The sequence below is a fragment of the Pelophylax lessonae genome (genome assembly GCF_965119305.1).
Source record: "Pelophylax lessonae genome assembly, chromosome: 10".
Classification (NCBI taxonomy): Eukaryota; Metazoa; Chordata; class Amphibia; order Anura; family Ranidae; genus Pelophylax; species Pelophylax lessonae.
In genome coordinates, this window is record NC_138777.1 from 201183814 (window position 1) to 201205199 (window position 21386).

General features: G+C 46.2%; 1 protein-coding gene across 2 annotated transcripts in view; it reads right to left on the reverse strand.

Moving 5' to 3' along the window:
• Positions 1 to 21386, reverse strand: part of TK2 (thymidine kinase 2) — a 90273-nt gene that overhangs the window by 13583 nt on the left and 55304 nt on the right. For both annotated transcript variants that reach the window (XR_014225808.1, XM_082270384.1), the window contains exons 7-8: positions 17027 to 17115; positions 7575 to 7654 (exon numbers count right to left, since the gene is read on the reverse strand). Coding sequence is in view for 1 of the 2 variants with exons in the window: in XM_082270384.1 (XP_082126510.1) it covers positions 7575 to 7654; positions 17027 to 17115 (169 nt within the window). In the remaining variant the exon portion in view is untranslated. The remainder of the gene's footprint in view (positions 1 to 7574; positions 7655 to 17026; positions 17116 to 21386) is intronic.

The window sequence follows — 21386 nt, forward strand, 5'->3', positions numbered from 1 at the left end:
ATATGTCATAGCAATAACAGCACATTTCACCGGAAACACCTGAACCAATCATTTGGAGGGGAGGAGTGTCCCCATAGGTTTGGTCATATAGATAAGCTTGATGTTCAGGTGCCAAACATTTGGCCATATAGTGTACATGCTTCTCTTCCACTTAAATCACCCTCCCATACTAGAAGGAACCTAAATAGGATTTTCTGCCACCCTCCTCCATCACTAGATTGGTTACCATGCACAGATGCACCACATTTTGCATTCTCCAGTTTTAGAAAGTCAACCCCACAGTTGTACAACAGAACACATATAAACAATCTGTACAGGAACATGTATTTGGCCAGCCTTCAGAAAATACTGGGTGCCTGGCTGTCACCCTCATCTGCTGGCTTTAACAATCCCTGAGTCACTGACCTGGAACAAATTTACAAATAAGGAGTTCTGCCTTCATTGACTACATGCACATTGCAGGTCACTGGCTCAGAAAATACTGATCTCAGATTTACGGCATTACGGCCAGGCAACTAGCATTTTCAAACCATATTTAGCTTTGCACAGGTTTTCTTTAGGGTCTCTTCAGACCTATGCTTTGTAGTGCAGTGTATGTGCTACAGCAGAGCACAACATCCATCCTATTAGTTGTGGTGTGCCGCTTTAAAAAAAAAAAAAAAATCATGCTGCAGATCTGCTTTTTAGACCATTTCCATGCCTTGGCAGTCCATGTAAACTGAATGTAAAAAATGGTTGATCCTAACACAACAAGTAAATGCCATATGGTAACCTATATGCGATAACGAACTTTATGGCGTAAAGGGGCTCTTAATGGTTTTTGATAACTCGATAAAACTATGTACATTTGGCTTACCTTTTATCAATGTGTGTAAGCCTAGGTGCACACCCTCACGCTTGCAAAAATGTGGCCCACAGAGAAATCGCATGGTCATTTTGACTAGGGATAGACCGATTATCGGCAAGGCTGATATATTGGGGGCCGATATGCACTTTTCCCGATATATCGGTATCGGCCCCGGAACTGGCCGATATTGCCGATATATATTTGTGACATCATTCTGCCTTCTTAGGCTGCCTCCCTCACCTTTGACAGCCTCGTCTGGAGTCGGGACTAGTCACGGGGAGTGTATCACAGCCATACACCCACCCACAGCAGCTGGGTGCCAGCCAGCCACCCACATCCACAGGCCCTGTACCAGTGAGACAGCCAGCCAGCCACAGGCCCTGTACCAGCCAGCCACAGGCCCTGTACCAGCCAGCCACAGGCCCTGTACCAGCCACCCACCTACCACAGGGTGCCAGCCACCCACCACAAGGTGCCAGCCAGCCACCCACCACAGGGTGCCAGCCAGCCACCCACCACAGGGTGCCAGCCATTAAGCATTAAACAAAAATTAACATGTTCAGTACCAGATTTCTGTCAAAAATTGTCTTTATTTTTCAAAACTTTAAATGTACAAAATATCAGCCCATACCGATACGTTGTGACCAAAATATCGGTATCGGCCCTGAAAAAACCATATCGGTCTATCCCTAATTTTGACCATGCAATTTCTCTACGGATCTTGCATCCCCAAACACGCATTTTTTCATGCGTGGGGGTGCCATTCAGAATGAAGGTGCGAACCTAACCTGAAGGTCTTAAAAACCCTTTGAAGTTCAGTTTGTAATCGGTATGGGGCAGCACAGAAAGCCGGCAATAGACAGATCAAAAATTCTGTCAGCCAGCCGATTTTCAACCCATCTATGGGCAAGCTGGTTGTACCGCAGTTGATCTATCGATTGACTTCAGTACAACAAGCCTGTCTTGTCTTTTTTTCCACTTGATTACTGCCGGCAGCTAAAGCCACCAGCAGAGATCACTGTATTCTGAAAGCAAAGAAACCTCCCTGAAGGAAAGAAAATTGCATAACGTATGGCCTGCCTAAAGCCTAGAACACACGATGAGAATATCGGATGAATGATTGTCCAGTTTTCTTTTTCATGCTAGTCTCATATCGAAAATGAAGAGGTTACTAAAAGGTACATAAATTCTCATACGACAGAATGCAACTTCAGAAGTAATGTAATGTATTATATGCTTTCTTTTAGGATCATGCGCAGCCCTGGGCATTTTGACAGCTCTGTGTGCAGAGACGGAGCTGTCAGATCCCCGCTGTCCTCTATGGGGAGATCTGATGAGAACAGACCGCCTGTCTGTTCTCATCCGATCCGATTCTCCAGATGTATGGAAAAACTGAATTTTTGTAAAATCTTACCTGTAAAATTCCTTTCTCTGAGTCCTCCGACAGTCGCCGCCACCTCTAAGTCATCACTGTTGGGTATTGTCTTCCCATCCGCAGGAATAGCTAGGCATATAGACTTAGTCCAAAGACAAAAGGCATTAGCATATACACACCCATGGGGGCTGTCCCATCTGGTCAATACCCCCCCTGCATCACCACTCCCAACTCAGTTTGGTAGCATAGCAGTAGGTAATAAGAACCCCAAAAGAGGGGCAGGGGCGGCGACTGTCGGAGGACTCAGAGAAAGGAATTTTACAGGTAAGATTTTACAAAAATTCCGTTTTCTCTTACGTCCTCCGACAGTCGCCGCCACCTCCAAGTCATCACTGTTGAGATGTCCCAAAGCAGTATAGACATGAGGGGTGGGAGACGCAACCGTAGAAAAGGCAACGCAGTACCCACATCAGAGAAAGGAATCTTACATGCACTGTAAGAGAACCAACTGGGCAACAGAAAAAACAATGCTCAACAGGAGCAACAGCCCAGGAAAGCAAATGCCAACAGCCAGGGACCCATAAAAAAAAGTCAAGGGTCCATCATGGCACTGCCGCACTGAGAACTTTGCGGCCAAAAGAAGCATCAGCTGATGCCAGAACATCTACTTTGTAGAATTTGGAAAAGGTGTGCACCGACGACCAAGTCGCCGCCTTGCACACCTGGGCCACCGAGGCCCGATGGCAATAGGCCCAGGATGCACTCAAAGACCTGGTAGAGTGCGCCTTAACAGGGAAGGGTGGAACCCGTTCCTTCAAGGCATAAGCCTGCTCAATGGTCTGTCTGATCCATTTGGCAATAATTGCTGCGGACGCAGCCATGCCCTTCCGAGATCCCTCAGGAAGGACAAATAGGGAATCCGTCTTCCGAAAGGATTCCGTAGACGACAGGTAAACCCCGATTGCCCTGACAACATCCAAGGAATGTAAGGCAATCTCCTTTGGATGTTTAGGCTTCGTACAAAGCGAAGGCAGGACAATGTCCTCATTAAGGTGGAACTCCTTGGGAAGGAAGGATGGGGGTGGTCGCAAAACCACCTTATCCTTGTGAATTATCAAGTAAGGGGAGCGGCAAGACAACGCCGCCAGCTCCGACACTCTGCGAGCCGAAGTGATCGCCACTAGAAAAGCAACCTTTTTCGACAACAGAGGCAACGAAATCTCCCTGATGTTTTCAAAGGGAGCACGCTGTAACACGGACAGAACCAAGTTCAAGTCCCATGGAGGTAAAGTCTCCCGTCTGGGAGGAGCCAAATGTCGCACACCCTGAATGAAGGTGCGCACCAAGGAATGAGACGCCACAGGGCTTTGGAAAAGGACAGCCAGTGCGGATACCTGGCCCTTTATCGTGGCCAGCGCCAGGCGCTGGTCCACTCCAGACTGGAGAAAAGCCAACACTCTCGACACCGAGTAAGAACGAGGGGAGAACCCCCTGGACTCACACCAGGCGAAATAGGCTTTCCAGGTACGGTAATAGATCTTATCAGAGGAGGATTTCCTAGCCTTGATTAGGGTAGGGATAACCTCAGGGGAGAGACCCTTGTCTCTCAGGACCTGGGTCTCAACACCCAGGGCTTTAAAGCCAGCGACTGTAAAGCAGGATGGAAGATCGGACCTTGAGATAGGAGATCTTCCCGCAGAGGCAGACGCCACGGAGGCGCCACTGCCAGGTGAACAACGTCGGCGTACCAGGACCGGCGTGGCCAGTCCGGAGGCACCAGAATCACCATGTGCGGTTCCGAGACCAATCTGCGGATGAACCGGGATAGTAACTGAATCGGAGGAAAGGCATACATCAGACGATACTGATGCCAAGGGGCCACCAACGCATCCGAGGCGTCCGCCAACGGATCGCGCGTTCTTGCCACGAACCTTTCCACCTTTTGATTTAGCCGGGATGCGAACAGATCCACGTCCGGGGATCCCCACCTCGCACACAGCATCTGAAAGACCTCCGGGTGTAGGGACCATTCCCCCTGGTCCAGGGTCTGGCGGCTCAGATAGTCGGCCTGCCAATTTTCCACACCCGGAATGTGAACTGCTGAGATCGCCGGGACATGAGTTTCGGCCCAAGACAGAATGTCGGTCACCTCCCGGGCCGCTCGAGCACTCCTGGTGCCCCCCTGGTGGTTGATGTAAGCCACCGCGGTAGCATTGTCCGTCTGTACGCGGACAGGCAGGCCCCGGAGACGGTCCGACCACTGGAAGAGACAGAGTTTGATCGCTCGTAATTCCAGCACATTTATCGGGAGGGAGGACTCCTCCAACCAAGTGCACTGGGCAGACAGGTTGCCCAGGATTCCACCCCAGCCCGACAGGCTGGCGTCCGTGGTAACCACCGTCCACACCAACGGACGGAAGGACTTGCCTTCCGCCACCGACGGGGACTGGATCCACCACAGAAGAGCTAATCTGGTCTGACCACTCAAGGAGAAATCCAGATCCAAGGACTGAGGTAGTCTGTCCCTGGCCAGGATCTCCGTCTGGAGAGCCCGCGTGTGGAACTGGGCAAAGGGAATCGCCTCGAAGGCCGACACCTTCAACCCCAGGCCCCGCATACAGGTCCTGAGTGACGAGGACGGGTTGTCCCTGAGGGACCTGAGCTTGTCCCGCAAAGTCCGGAGCTTGTCCTCCGGCAAGAACACCTTCGCCTGAGCAGAGTCCAGAACCATTCCCAGGTAGGGAAGGCGAAGCGATGGAGACAACGCCGATTTTTGAACGTTGATGGTCCATCCGAACTCCTGGAGCGTCTGTACCGTGATGGACAGATCGCGCACAAGGTCCTGGCTGGCACGTGATCTCAGAATCAGATCGTCCAGGTAACCCAGGACCGCAATGCCCTGGGCCCGCAGCAGGCCCAGAACCGGCGCCAACACTTTGGTAAACACCATTGGTGCCGAAGCGAGACGGAAAGGTAACGCCACAAACTGGTAGTGGTCCTCTGCGATAGCAAACCGAAGGTACCGCTGATGACCCTCGAAAATGGGGATCTGCAGGTACGCATCCTTCAGATCTATCGAAGCCAGGAATTCTCCTGGACTCAAGGAGGCCACAATCGAACGGAGAGACTCCATTCGAAACTTCCGAACACGCACAAAGCGGTTCAGCGCTTTCAGGTCCAGAATAGGACGCACTTTGCCCTCCTTCCTGGGCACAGTGAACAGATTCTAATAGAACCCCCGAAACCTGTCCCGATGAGGCACTGGGACAATCACTCCCTGAGCAAGCAGGTCCTGCACCGCTTGATGCAAGTCCTGCAGACGCCCCGGAAGCAGATGAAGATTGGAGGGAAAGAATCTGTCCGCCGGCCGGGAAAGGAATTCGATCTTGTAACCTGATCAAACGATTTCCTGAACCCACCTGTCCGATATCCGAAGCAGCCAAGGTTGGAGGAAACCGCGCAAACGTCCCCCCACCCCTGAAACGGGTGAGGGCGCCCCTTCAGGCAGAGGAGGACTGACCCGCTGAGCCGGCATTGCCGGTCTTCTGCTTACCCGCCCAGGGCTTCTTCTGGTTGCCCTGGGCCTTGAAGGGCTTGCCCTTGGATTGGTTCCGAAAGGCACGAAAGGACCCCTGATTGGATCTAGGCGCAGAACCCCGCTTGCCCCGAAAAGTCTTGTGCTTCGGGTTCTGGGGTAGCATAGTGCTCTTGCCCCCCATGACGCCTTTCACCAGGGTGTCCAACGCCTCGCCAAAAAGGCGAGAGCCAGCATAGGGAAAATCAGCAACAGTTTTCCTCGAGGACTGGTCGGCCGACCAGCTCTTCAGCCAAATCAGTCGCCGGTTAAGCACCGCGACACTAGAGAGAGGCGAGCCACCAAGGGAGCCTCATTCAAGGCTGCATCACACAAGTACATGACTCCTTGGTGGATCTGATCCACCATTTCCAGCCGGGCAGGCGGCACGTCGTCAGACACGAGATTGCTCCTAAGCATCTTAGTCCAATCAGCCACCGCCTGAGCCACCAGAACGGACGCGAAAAAGGGTTTGAGCAACGAACCCGCCACCGTATAGGAATGGAAAGCAAGAGACTCCAACCAGGCACAGACATGGGGAACACACAGCAACACAGACTGCCACCCCAGACAGAGGCCCCGCACAGAAGTACTTACCTGTACCAGATGGCGTGGGGAGCCTCTATGCACGGAAAACCTCTGTCCTCACCTGACAGGGAGTGCCGTGAGCCAGGGACATGACGCTGCAGCACCGCAGACGAGTCCTGTGAGGTAGCCACCTCACGGCTGCATCCCTGTAGCGAACAGGGATGGGTCGTTCGTAATGCCAGGGCGAACCATAGCTGAACGCTCGATGGCAGGCTGGGGGTCCATCCGACCCTTTTGCTCTGGAGAACCAGGGCGGTCAGTCCGAATCCCAGCACCGCATGATCCATCTTCATCCGAAGAGAAGACTAACACTAGAAGCTGACAAAATAAACAGCTAGTAAAGTAAGAGAAAAAACTAACATTTTCAAAGAAAATCTAATAAAAGATTAGGAAGGCTGAGACTGAAGCCCCAGCACAAGGGAAGCCTGACTATTCCTGATGCTAGGCAGATTAAAACTGAGTTGGGAGTGGTGATGCAGGGGGGGTATTGACCAGATGGGACAGCCCCCATGGGTGTGTATATGCGAATGCCTTTTGTCTTTGGACTAAGTCTATATGCCTAGCTATTCCTGCAGATGGGAAGACAATACCCAACAGTGATTACTTAGAGGTGGCGGCGACTGTCGGAGGACGTAAGAGAAATAGGGTTTCCATCTGTCTGGATTTCACAGACAGGATTGGAATCGGATAGCAGCGGGTAACCGCGGATATGTCACCACTGACACCCGCTGTCCCACATGGATGCATGGAGCATCCGATCAGATCCACCTGAAAAACTGACAGGCGGATCGGATCGCCCGTGTGAAAGGGGCTTTATTAAACAAATTAATCACACAGTTCATCAAATACCACCAAAAGAAAGCTCTATTTGTGGGGAAAAAAGGACGTCCGTTTTATCCAGGTACAGTGTCGCACGACCGCACAATTGTCAGTTAAAGTAACGCAGTGCCGAATTGCAAAAAATGGCTTGGTCATTAAGGGCATAAAACCTTCCGGTCCAGAAATGGTTAACTGAATTGCAGGTTTATAGCTGGGAACGAACGTTTTATATTCGTAGCAGACTCCCCATTTTTCATTTGATTGGTTGTGACTTTCTGCTCCTTCACCTGAATGCAGTAAAAGGTCAGCGTAGACGGATGCTTACAGGAAGACAAGCTAATGGAAACCTTTAACCAATCATAAGGCCTTACCAGCGGTATCACCCGCTCCTCTTCTCTGCACCTCATTTTTAACCTTTCATAACAGGTTTCTGGAGACGTCCGCAGATACACTGTATGGGGAAAACACATGTGCTTTATTAATTATTTATAGCTGTGAGCTGTCACATTGTACGGCAGTGAACAATGTGTGTGTATTTACTGCCAGAGATCCTCCCAATGGACTCTACCCCAGCTACACAGAAAACACAAAATCAATATTCTTTACTGGCAGCTCGGTGCAGGACAGGTCTACCAGTGACTGTCATCCACTATCAAAGTGTCAGCACTCTACTTAACCGCTTTAAGACCAGGCTGATTTTTGACACTTGGTGTTTACAAGCTAAAAATCAGTTTATTTTTGCTAGAAAAATACTTAGAACCCTCAAACATTATATATATATTTTTTTTTTAGCAGAGAACCTAGAGAATAAAATGGAGATCGTTGCAATATTTTTTATCACACCATACTTGCGCAGCGGTCTTCCAAAACGCAATTTTTTTGGAAAAAATTCACATTTTAAATTTAAAAAAAAATAAGAAAACAGTAAAGTTAGCCCAATTTTTTCCATAATGTGAAAGATAATGTTACGCCGAGTAAATAGATACCCAACATGTCATGCTTCAAAATTGCACACGCTCGCAGAATGGCGACAAACATTGGTACTTAAAAATCCCCATAGGCGACATTTTAAATATTTCTACAGGTTACCAGTTTAGAGTTACAGAGGAGGTCTAGGGCTCAAATTATTGCTCATGCTCTAACGATCGCAGCGATACCTCACATGTGGTTTGAATACCGTTTACATATTTGGGCGGTACTTGTGTATGTGTTCGCTTCTGCATGTGAGCTAACGGGGACAGGGCGCTTTATTTTTTTTTTCTCCTATTTTACTATTTTTTATTTTTATTCCTATTACAAGGAATGTAAACATCCCTTGTAATAGAAATAGGCATGACAGGTCCTCTTTATTGTGAGATCTGGGGTCAAAAAAAAAAAAAAAAAAAAAAAAAAAAAAAAAAAAAAAAAATCGGCCCTTTAAACCAGTTGTTAGGCGACAACGTTTGACGTTGCTCCGGTCCTCCAAGACCATAGAGTCGAGCGGGGCCATCTTGCCCTCACTTTTACTGTCTGTGAGGAGTCTGGACCAGATAGTTTACCCTGCTGCCGGCGGGTCCGGTAAGCGGGGAAAACGGCCAGGACATGGTGGAAGGTGGCACCTCTTCCGCTGCACAGTAAGGGTGATCCCGCGGCGCATCTGAAAGCCAACTGCCCGCCGTTTAAAAAAATACCAGGGTTATGGCAGCTATCTGCTGCCATAACCCCAGTATTTAGCATCAAAGGACCGACGTAAATAGGGGGTGGGCAGTTGGTAATTGGTTAAAGCTTTTTTTTTTTTTTTTAACCACCTCCTGCCTGCCCTATTGTAATATGACGGGTGCAAGGTGCTCTCACGTTCTGTGAAAACGTCATACGACGTCATCCCACTCTTGCCACGCCCATCCATGGTGCGCTCTGTCCCTGGGACATGGCGCATCACCGATCTCGGTAAGGAGCTGAGATGATGAGGCTCTTTACCCATGTAATCAGCTGTGTCCAATCACAGCTGATCACATGAGGGCAAGGAAATGCCTGTTATTGGCATTCCTCTCTTAACACTGACGGTGTGTGAGGAGAAGAGAGCCGATCAGCGGCATTTCCTCACAGGGGAGACCAGTACAGATAATCAGTGCAGCCCCAGCAGTGCCCAGCAGTAATGCCAGTCAGTGCTGCCGCCCTTCAGCGCCCATCAGTGGAGGAAAATTTTATAACAAACTAACAAAACCCTTTTTTTCCAAAATAGTCAGTCTTTTTATTGTTTTTTGATTTTTTGCAAAAATTAAAAAAACTCAGTGGTGATTAAATACCACTAAAAGAAATCTGTAAAAAAAAAAAAAATATGATAAAAAATGTAATTTTGGTACAGCATTGCATGATCACGCAATTGTCATTCAAAATGCAACAGCGCTGAAAGCTGAAAATTAGCCTGGGCAGGAAGGAAGTAAAAGTGCCCGGTAGGTAAGTATTAAGGTCAGCACAAGGGACAGTACTAACTATCAATGCCAAGTATCCCTTGTGATGATAGCTGCTTTAGTTGAAATCCAAAAGTCTTTTTTCTTTAACTCACCCATCCTCCATTCATAGATTTTTCACTTATGAAAGCTATAATGCAGGTTCTACGAAAGGAAGGGGGTGGGGGACAGGACAGTCATAGTTGGCACTCCTAATGGGTGCCAGTCACAGGTCCCTCAGCTCTTAGCCCTCGCAGCACTGAAAGATTATTGTGGGAGGAGGGAATCAGGGGACTTCGAATTTCAACTAAAGCAGCAATCATCAGCACAAGGGACACTTTGCATTAATAGTAAACACTGTCCCTTGTGCTCCTTGCTCACCTTTGCATCTGAAAGCAATTTTGCTATGGCGGCATCAACATCCCGGCGCATAAAATCCACCCATCCATCCATGACACTAAAGCTGGCCATACATGTACTATTTTCTGTTAGGTTTACCAAAAACCATCTAATATGAGGTCAAAACTAAACAACACTTTCAATTGTATCCAATAAAGCTGGATACACACGATACAACTTAAAAACCTAAGTGCCGGTTCACACCAACGCGGCACGACTCCGGGGGCGACCTGTGAAGTCGCGTGCACATCGACTTCGGCGCGACTTGCACGGACTTCATATAATGAATGTCAATGCAAGTCGCTCCGATGTCGCCCCGAAGTAGTACAGGAACTATTTTCTAAGTCGGAGTGACTTGAGTCGCTCCTATTAGAACGGTTCCCGTAGCACTGCATGGACCGCGACTTGTCAGGCTGACCAGTCGCCTGACAAGTCGCGGTAATATGAATGGGCACTCCTGGTTCACACTAGTACAACTTGTTAGGCGACTTGGTCAGCCTGACAAGTCGTGCACCGTCGCGGTCCATAGTGTAGTACAGGAACGGTTCTAATAGGAGCGACACAAGTCACTCCAACTTAGAAAAAGGGTCCTTTACTACTTGGGGGCGACCTGGAGCAACTTGCATAGACATTCATTTTATGAAGTCCGTGCAAGTCGTGCCGAAGTCGCGGTTCACGCAACTTCACAGGTCGCCCCCGAAGTCGTGCCGCTTCAGTGTGAACCGCCACTAAAGGGAAAGTGTAAAAATAAAAAATAAAAACAAAGAAACAAACAAAAAAAAAAAAAAGTAAACTGCCCCCATCCCCGGTTGCTTGCACACAGAAGCGAACGCATGCGTACGTTGCAGCCACATATGTAAATGACGTTCAAGAACAAATTCCAGCCCAAGACCTCCCCTTTAACTCTAAACTGGTAACCTGTAAAATTTTTTAAAGCATTGCCTATGGAGATTTTTTAAGTATTGAAGTTTGGCGTCATTCCACGAGTGTGTGCAATTTTAAAGCGTGACATGTTGGGTATCTATTTACTCGGCGTAACATTATCTCACATTATAGAAAAAAATTGGACTAATTTTAGTGTTTTTTTTTTTCTAATTCATAAATCTGTTATTTTTCAAAAAAAAAAAAAAAAAATTTAATTGAAAAATTACTGTGTGACATAAAAAAGTTGCAATGACCGCCATTTTATTCCCTAGGGTCTAAAAATATATAATGTTTGGGAGTTCTGAGTAATTTTCTATCAAACAAATGATGATTTTCACATGTAGGAGCGGAGTGCCAGAAATGGCCCGGTATGGAAGTAGTTAACCACTTCCATACCAGGCACTTTCACCCCCTCCCTGCCCAGACCAATTTTCAGCTTTCAGTGCTCTCACACTTTGAATGACAATTACTCAGTCATGCAACACTGTACCCAAACATCATTTTTAACATTTTTCTCATACAAATAGAGCTTTTTGGTGGTATTTAATCAAAAAAAAAAAAGTGAAAATTTAAAAAAAAAAAAAAAAAAAAGCTTAGCTTAGCTTCTATTGTAAAAAATTGCAAATAAGTAATTTTTGTTCATACATTTGGGCCAAAATTTATACTGATACATATCTTTGGTAAAAAATAACTCAAATTAGAGGATATTACTAAGGCTGGCCATACACTATACAATTTTCTTGTTCAACTTTCCTTTAGATTTACCAAAACCATGTAATATAGGGTCAAACCTACAAACTTTCAATTTGTATGCAATCAGGCAGGCCCTTGTACTACATAGTTTAAGGTAAATCTAAAGGAAATTGAATAAGAAAATTGTATAGTGTATGGCCAGCCTTAGTCTTTGTGAAAGTTAGAGTCTACAAGCTATGGTGCCAATCATTGAAAATTGATCACACCTGATGTACTGATGGCCTATCTCATTTCTTGAGGCCCTGAAATTTCAGGAAAGTACAATGACCCCCCAAATACCCCTTTTTGGAAAGTAGACATTCCAGGGTATTTAGTAAGAGGCATGGTGAGTTTTTTTAAGTTGTAACTTTTTCCCAGAATTCTTGGGAAAAAGAAGAAATTATTTTTTTTTCCCTTTTTACACAAAATTGTCATAACAAGTTATTTCTCACACACATTATATGTATACTTGCAATACACCCCAAAATACATTCTGCTACTCTTCCTGAGTATGGCGATATCACATGTGAGACTTTTCCACAGCCTGGCCACATACAGAGGCCCAACATGCAAGGAGCACCGTCAGGTGTTCGTTCTAGAAGCATAAATGACACATATAATTTCCTGATGACCGATCACATTTTTGAAGGCCCCGGAGCACCAAGACAATGGAATTTTCCACAAAATGACCCAAATTTGTAAAGCAAACACCCCAATGTATAATCTATGTGGCATGATAAATCTTTTGAACAGGTCATTTTTTTCCACAAGTTTTTGGAAAATGTGGAAAGAAAATAAAAACTTTTTTTTTCCCCCACAAAGTTGTCAATTTATAAGATATTTCTAACACATAGCAAAAATTACACCCCAAAATACATTCTGCTACTCCTCCTGAGTATGGTGATACCACATGGGTGAGACTTTTCCACAGCCTGGCCACATACAGAGGACCAACATCAAAGTAGCACCTTCAGGCGTTCTAGGATCATAAATTAAACATATAACTTCATTACTATCTATCACACTTTTGAAGGCCCTGGAGCACCAGGACAATGGAAACGTCCAAAAAATTACCCCATTTTGGAAAGCAAACACCCAAATGTATATTCTATGAGGCATAGGCTGCAGACAGGTACTTGGGTCCCCCGATGGGCTGCAGACCTGTACTCGGGTACTCCGATGGGCTGCAGACCCGTACTCGGGTACTCCGATGGGCTGCAGACCCGTACTCGGGTACTCCGAAGGGCTGCAGACCCGTACTCGGGTACTCCGATGGGCTGCAGACCCGTACTCGGGTACTCCGATGGGCTGCAGACCCGTATTCTGATGGTTAGAGAAAAGTACTCGGGTACTCTGGGCTGGGGACCGGTACTCTGATGGGCTGCAGATAGGTACTCGGGTAGTCTGATGGGCTAGTAATAGGTACTCTTTATTACTGGGCAATCTGTGAGTGTTTTATTGTGCACTGTAAATCGGTAACTGCCTGTTACCTCAATCTCCTCCTCACACAAGATCAGCACTGTGGTAAGCCATGCTAACATGTGCGTTTTAGTGTGCATTGCCACAGCGCACAAGTGTGAATGGGCCCTAAATTTCAAATTGGATCAACCTGAAAGTAAGGGTAACACGAGGATCATCATCCTTAGCTTTGTAAGTTGAGCCCCACTGATTATTTGATCTATTTTCTTTGTTGCACTCTGTGTTGTTCTTCTGGTGATGTATGCATGGCTGAGATTGACAGGTGTTGTGAAATCTGCCAACACTCCAAACGTCTCCATGTCTCCGGGGCCCGCCGCAATCTTTTCTCTCATTCAGCTGATGGATGAACGTGGAACGCACTCCGTGAAATGCTCAAATCCTCTAAAACCTCCATACAGGCAGAATAGATCGCAGGTAATGTTTTCATACTAAGCGGAGCGGGCAGCAAAGGGAATTGGTAGGATGACATGGTTTAATTTAGAAGTCTGCTAAAGCAATACTAAAACCGCAAACCAGAAAACGTCATTTAGCAGCTTGCCAATCATTAGTTGTGGTGGCTGCACTGCATTCGTTTTTCTTTTTTCCTCTGTTTTCACCTGGTGATCTGGCCAGTAACACACCTCCTGTGTTAGAGTGCCCTCACTCTGGATGAAGGAGCACAGGGGACACCTTTGGAGAACAGAATCAAGTCTGAGGGGGGAGGAGTGTGAGTTGTACTAGCAGATTTAGATACACTACCAATACTAAAGCAAAACTCCAGCTAATACTTAAGTGGAGCTCCACCCAAAAGGGGAAGCTCTGTTTGCACCCCCCCCCCCCCTACATTTGGCACCTTTCGGGAGGGGGGGGTATGAGAGAGCGGATGCCTGTCAAAACCAGGAACCCACTCCTACATCGCTGCAATCTTTGTGAGCCGATCTACGCAATTTCTGGCCCCTTTCTGGGAGACACACAGGTCCCAAAAGAAAGCAGGACCATTCAGAAAGCGCAGCACGACTCATGCATGCACAGTAGGAAACAGGCTGCTAAGCCGCAAGGCTTCAGTTCCTGTTTATTAAAAATGAGGTGTGCTGTCTCACAGGTAATTGTATAAAGGAAAGGAGCACTGATAGTGCATTATCGTTTAGCCCCGGTTCACAATTGTGCGATGCGGGAAGGCTGCGAATTCGCAGCCTGTTCCCGCATCGCAAATGCACATCTGGCAGTTCACACTGCCATATGCGATACGCAGGGGGTGTCAATTAAATGTAAACGACACCCCAGTTTGATCGCATATCGCAGTGCGATCTGACAGTTTGCACAGGATCGGATCGCACAAGTGTGAACCACTGTGCGATCCGATCCTGATGCGGCTGGAAAAAAGGGTCCTGTGCGTCTTTTGTGTGGGTGCAGTGCGAATTTCAGCCAAACAAAGTGTATGGCTGAATTCGCAACCGCACATCGGATCGCATGTAATGAAGGAGCAGTGCGCTCCGATATTACATGCGAAAGCCGCACTCGCAAGAGTGTGAACCGGCCCTTAAAACAAAAAAATGATCATAAAAGATTGCACTTACAGGCTATGTTCTTGGATAATAGCACAGAGTATTGTGTTGGCACGACCGCCTACAGAACAGTCCGTGCGTGCTGACATCACCGCTAACTCCGCCCGGCGCGTTTTTCCTCAGAAGGCGTCAACTGGGTTTGGAGATCCAAGCAGTGACCTCAAGCTGTACTGCGGGCGGCCATTCCAACACGATACTCTGTGCTATTATCCAAGAACATAATCTGTAAGTGCAATCTTTTATAACAAAGTCTTTGTTTTAAAGAACGTATTATCAGTTCTCCTTTCCTTTATACATTTACCTGTGAGCCTGGGAGAGTTCCATATAGGTGGCAACACAGATCGGTGGTTTACCCAGCTGTGATCAATAATAGGCGCATTGACCTTGGTGGTCTGGTATGCTGCCATTTTTAACTTGAGCGCGGTGGTGAAGAACTCGACACTTGGATGGTTACTGAATGCCATCATTTCAGCACTACTTCAACACCATTTGGGACTGTAGGATTGGTCCTCACCAATCACCAATATAGTACTTCTGTAGGACTTTTATGCTTTGTTTTCACTTTCAAGTTCTTTATTCTATTGTCACTTTTATGTTTTTTTGTAGAAATTATTTGCATATTTACAGTGCATCCAGAAATTATTTATAGCGCTTCACTTTTTCCACATTTTGTTATGTTACAGCCTTATTCCAAAATGGATTAAATTCATTATTTTCCTCAAAACTCTACAAGCAATACCCCATAATGACAACGTGAAAGAAGTCGGTTTGAAAAGCTTTGCAATTTAAAAAAAATAAATAAAATATCACATGTACACAAGTATTCACAGCCTTGAATAGTAAAAATAAATTAACCACTCGCTGACTGCCAGCAGTACATATACTGCGGCAGGTTGCCTCTGTCCCACGAAACTATACGTAACTGTATGTGTGGGTGCATGTGCCCATTCGCCACAGGGGGGAGACAATCAGCAGGTCTGTTGGCCGCGATTGCCGTCGGGCACCCGCGATCGCTCCCCGTGGAGACGGAACAGCGGTCTGCCGTTGTAAACGCGACAGACCGCTGTTCTGTCAGTTATGAACACAGGGATTCGGTGTTCCTCTTATTTAGGGTTTGACACCCCTGCTCTAGGGACACATTTAAACCTTTGATCGCCCCTGGAGTTAACCCAGGGGTGTCAAACCCAATTTCATCAAGGGCCACATCAGCATTATGGTTGCCCTCAAAGGGCCGGCTGTATCTGGAAGACTAGATGTCCAGAGCACCCCACCACCCCCTTACATCAGATGTAAAGAGCCCCCCATTATCAGATGTGAAAAGTCCCCCACCTTCCCTTACATCACAGTGCACCCTCTTTACCTTGTGCTTCTTCCTGGAAGAAGCTGGGGATGGAGCTGGGAAGCAGTAAGTGCAGGGTCTGGAGGAGGACCAGAGGAAGGGCTGGAGTTTGCTGAGACCAGAGATGAGGTTGTGCTACAGCTGAACAGGGAGGTACAGAATCTGTATAAGGAGTTCTGTCCTCCTCTCTGCTGCCGACTGCTGAGACAAGGTAGGGACAGAGATGAGGAGGTAGCTGCAGGAGAGGTGCGAGGGCCACATGAAATGGCCTGGAGGGCCACATTCGGCCTGCGGGCCTTGTGTTTGACACCCGTGTGTTAACCCCTTCCCTGCCAGTGTCATTAGTACAGTAACAGTGCATACTTTTAGCACTGATTACTGTAGTAATGTCACTGGTCCCCCCAAAAAATTTAAAAATGTCAGTCAGGTGTCCGATCTGTCCGCCGTAATGTCGCAGTCCCGCTAAAAATCGCTGATTGCCGCCATTACTAGTAAAAAAAATAAACAAAAATGACAAATCTTTCCCCTAGTTTGTAGATGCGATAACTTTTGCGCAAACCAATCAAATTACGCTTATTGGGATTTTTTTTAACCAAAAATATGTAGCAGAATACAATTTGGCCTAAGATGAAAAAAAAATTAGATTTTTACATTTTTTGATTGGGAATGTTATATAGCAGAAAGTAATTATATATATATATATATATATATTTATTATTTTTTTTCTTACCAGAATTGTCTTTTTTTTTTTGTTTATAGCGCAAAAAATAAAAATCGCACAAGTGATCAAATACCACCAAAAGAAAGCTCTATTTGTGGGGGAAAAAAAGGACATCAATTTTATTGGGGTACCAATGCTCTATAAAAAAAAAAAAAAAATAAGTTCCTGCTCCAAGGGCTTGACACAATTAAACCCACACCCCCCAATCATATTTGCACCCATAGAAATATATAAAGTGGAGAATTGCAGGGCTTACCTATGAGGTCTACAGAGAGGTCAATGTTCTTTATGATCCAGTTAAACCACTCCGTTAAAACCACATAATCCACTTCAGGCATCTTCCCACTGCAGAATAGACAGAGAGCAGACAAGTTAATGGAGATGTCAGTGTGAGAAGTCTCCGTCACACCGGGGATTACATTTCACCAAAAAGGCCGCATTATCAGAGTGCCGGAGACTGACAGCCAATGTATCACAGCGGCAGCTAAAAACTCTCCGGGGCCCTCAGAAAAGCAGAGGAATGAGATTTGTGATTACAGAACAGGAGGGGAGAGGCTTAGAAAGACACAAATACAAGATATAAAATTGGATTGGCTTTATAGTGTTAGAACCCCTGTGCGGTATTTTATTTCTGTTTGGGTTACCACTGGGGTGATCACCCTCTCTATATATCCTGGTGACCTCTGTCAACAAGACTGCTCAACACAAAATATTAAAAAAGTCAGCAGTTGTAAATCCTGTAGCTGCTGACTTTAACGGAACACTTCTGTCCATGGATCCAGCGCAGTCCTCATCTGAGCCGGTTTTTCTGGTCCCCACCTTATTCCCGCCATTTGTCAATATGAATCTCACATAAGAATAAGCCGTTCTGTCCCGCGCAGATAGTACAGCGAGCGAGGCAGAATCTGACATTAGATTCTACCCGCTCTATCTCTCCCGTCGAAAAGTGCAACCCCAGCTGATCGGAAAAGTCAGCTGCAGTGACGTCACCTACTGCGCATGCGCAGTTCGTGGGATGCATTTTTCGACAGGAGGCATTATTCGACACGGCACCAGCATGTTTACTTTGGGAAGCCGACTGTGACGCTTGCGGCTTCCAACTGTGCATCCGTGAGCCGCACTGAGCTTTATTAATGGCCCTAAAGCCTTCTGGGACATGTTAAGTCCCAGAAGGCTGTGGGGAAACCTGCTTGGATTGCTGCAGCAAAACCAGGTACCCCCTCCAAAAAAAGTGCCGGACAAGCAGAACTTCCCCTTTTGGGTGAAGTTTAGCTTGAATGGTGGGATGGGGGTAACTCTTCCAATGGGGAAAACTTGGACAGCCAATTGAACAGGGGAATTAGGCCAGCAATAGACAGTTTGAATCTCAAGCAATTGATCAAGTATACCTAATAAAGTGCCTGGTGAGTGTGTATTATATATATATATATATATATATATATATATATATATATACACACACACACATATATATATATATATATATATATATATATATTATATACACACACATATACATACACATATATATATATATATATATATATATATATATATACACACACACACACACACAGTATTTATTATTAGGTACACCTGTTCAATTGCTTGGTAAAACAAACTGCTAAGCAGCCAATCACATGGCAGCAACTCAATGCATTTAGGCATCTAGACACGGTGAAGACGACTTGCTAAAGTTCAAACTGAGCATCAGAATGGAATGGGGAAGAAAGGGGATTTAAAGCGGAGTTCCGGCCTCGGGGTGAATTTTAGCTAAAAATAACCCCAGGGACAGTCAGGGCTAGTACATTCCATAATGGATAGCCTCTGAACTGTCCCGGGTCGCACTTACCTTTTAGAAGAAATACTTACCTTGAAAATTTCTTCTCCAGCGCTGCCATCTCAGGTGTGGGCAACTGAAGCCAGCGCGTCCTCTTCGGTGACGTCGGAGTCCCACAATGCACTGCACCGGCCCTGCTCGTCACTTCCAGGGCAGGCGTGTCATCCCTGCACAGCTTCTGGGCATGCCCAGAAGCTGTTTAGCAGGGAATGCCATGCCTGCACTGGAAGTGACGAGGGGGGCCGGTGCAGGGGCATTGACTCCTGGGAGCGATGACGTTCAGCTCCCAGGAATCATCGCAAACCGGAAGAGATGGCGCGGGCCGCGGCCGCATAGGGAGGAAGTGGAAGGAAGGTGAGTATATTTTCTTCTATTACAAGGTAAGTGAACAAAAAAAAATTAAAAATTGCGAGTATCCATTTGTTTTTCAGGTGATCCTCAGCAAGCGGATGGCCCAAAATTGATTTTTTCGATTTTGAGGCCAGAACTCCGCTTTAAGTGACTTTGAACGTGGCATAGTTGTTGGTGCCAGACAAGCTGGTCTGAATATTTCAAAAACTGCTGATCTACTGGGATTTTTACGCACAACCAGCTCTCGGGTTTACAGAGAATGGTCCAAAAAAGAGAAAATATCCAGTGAGCGGGAAGTTGCTCTGTTGAAGTCAGAGGAGAATGGGCAGACTGGTTCCAGATGATAGAAAGGCAACAGTAACTCAAATAACCACTCGTTACAACCAAGGTATGCAGAATACTATCTCTGAACACACAACACATCGAACCTTGAAGCAGATGAGCTTCAGCAGCAGAAGACCACACCGAGTGCCACTCCTGTCAGCTAAGAACAGGAAACTGAGGCTACAATTGGCAAAGGTTCACCAACATTGGACAATAGAAGATTGGAAAAACGTTGCCTGGTCTGAGGAGTCTCAATTTCAGCTGCAACATTCAGATGGTGGGTCAGAATTTGGCATAACAACATGAAAGCATGGATCCATCCTGCCTTGTATCAACGGTTCAGGCTGGGGGTGGTGGTGGTGTAATGGTGTGGGAGATATTTTCTTGGCACAATTTTGGGCCCCTTCGTACCAACTGAGCATCGTTTAAACCCCACGGCCTACCTGAATATTGTTGCTGACCATGTCCATCCCTTTATGACTACAGTGTCCCCATCTTCTGATGGCTCCTTCCAGCAGGATAATGCACCATGTCACAAAGCTCCAATCATCTCACCACTGCTTTCTTCAACATGACAATGAGGTCACTGTACTCCAATGGCCTCCACACTCACCAGATCTCATCCAATAGAGCGCCTTTGGAATTGCTAGTAAGGTGTAACTAATAAAAGTGGTGCGTGTGTCTCAATCAATCTATATTTATTGATCTATTGCCATCCATATCCATGGTATTGATGCTGGTTTAATAACGTTTATGCATGAATATATGGGATCGCATCCAACTGCCTTGGAGATGCCTGGGAGTGGCACCTCTGAGGAAAATCTCAGAACTTTACGCCTCCCCCTTCTCTTTTCTTTGGATAATAATGCAAATCCTTTCTTTGGGAAATATACAAGAACTTAAGATAGTATTAACCTTGTATTATACAATTTTCTACATAGTTATATTTTCTACTTTTTTGTGAAAACCAATTAATAAAAAATATTGAAAGAGAACTGAAAGATATTGCCAGACTGTATTCTATGCAAAAAACCTTCTGTGTGCAGCAGCCTCCCTAATACTTACCTGAACTCATTTAGATCCAGTAATGTTGCAGGAGAGTCTTGGCTGCCCAGGACTCTCCCTCCTCATTGGCTCCCGCTGCTTTCAAAGTCAGTGAGCCAATGAGGGGAGAGAGAGAGGGGTAGTGCCAAACCGCAGATCCAACTCTGAATGGACAAACAAAGCAGTGGCTGAGTTCAGGTGCCCCCATAGCAAGCTGCTTGCTGTGGGGGCACTCGGCAGGAGGGAGGGGCCAGGAGTGCCGGGGAGGGATCTGAGAAGCGAAGGATCCGGGCTGCTCTGTGCAAAACCACTGCACAGTGCAGAAAAACAACAAACACAAGGGCGCACCGGCCTAGTGCATTATCCTTCAAGCAGGTTTATTAAAAGTAATAGAATAAAAAAATACTCACAAACGAGTTCTTGATAAAAAGCACATCAAACAAAGTATAAAAATCCTCAGCATCCAGATCGGGATTGGATCGTCCCCCAAAGCTGTATAGCAGGGATCCTCAAACTACGGCCCTCCAGCTGTTGCAGAACTACACATCCCATGAGGCATTGGAAAACTCTGACATTCACAGACATGACTAGAAATGATGGGAGTTGTAGTTCCTGAACAACTGGAGGGCCATAGTTTGAAGATCCCTGCTGTATAGGCTTACGCGTTTCGAGGCAGCGTCTCTTCTTCAGAGCCTAAAGAGCATGTCTAAGCTCATGCACAGTGCAGGTTAGTATGACATGTTTGTTATTTTTAAATGAAAAAAATAATAATTTGACTTTAGTATCACTTCAAAGTGTTACTAAAACCAGGAGCCTGCATTCACTTTATCTGGTCTCCCACAGTACACAGAACATGGAAATGCAAATATTATAGTAAATATAAACTGCTAAATACCTTTTCTCATCAGCAGTATATAGCAGTCTTGTGACTTCTATCAGTGTCTGGTTAAAGCTTGTAGGAGGAGTTTTCATTCTACTGACTTTCCTATGAGGCTGCATGACTCCAGACCCTCTGTCTGGACAGCGCCGATTGGCCCTGAGCTGATCACATGCTCAA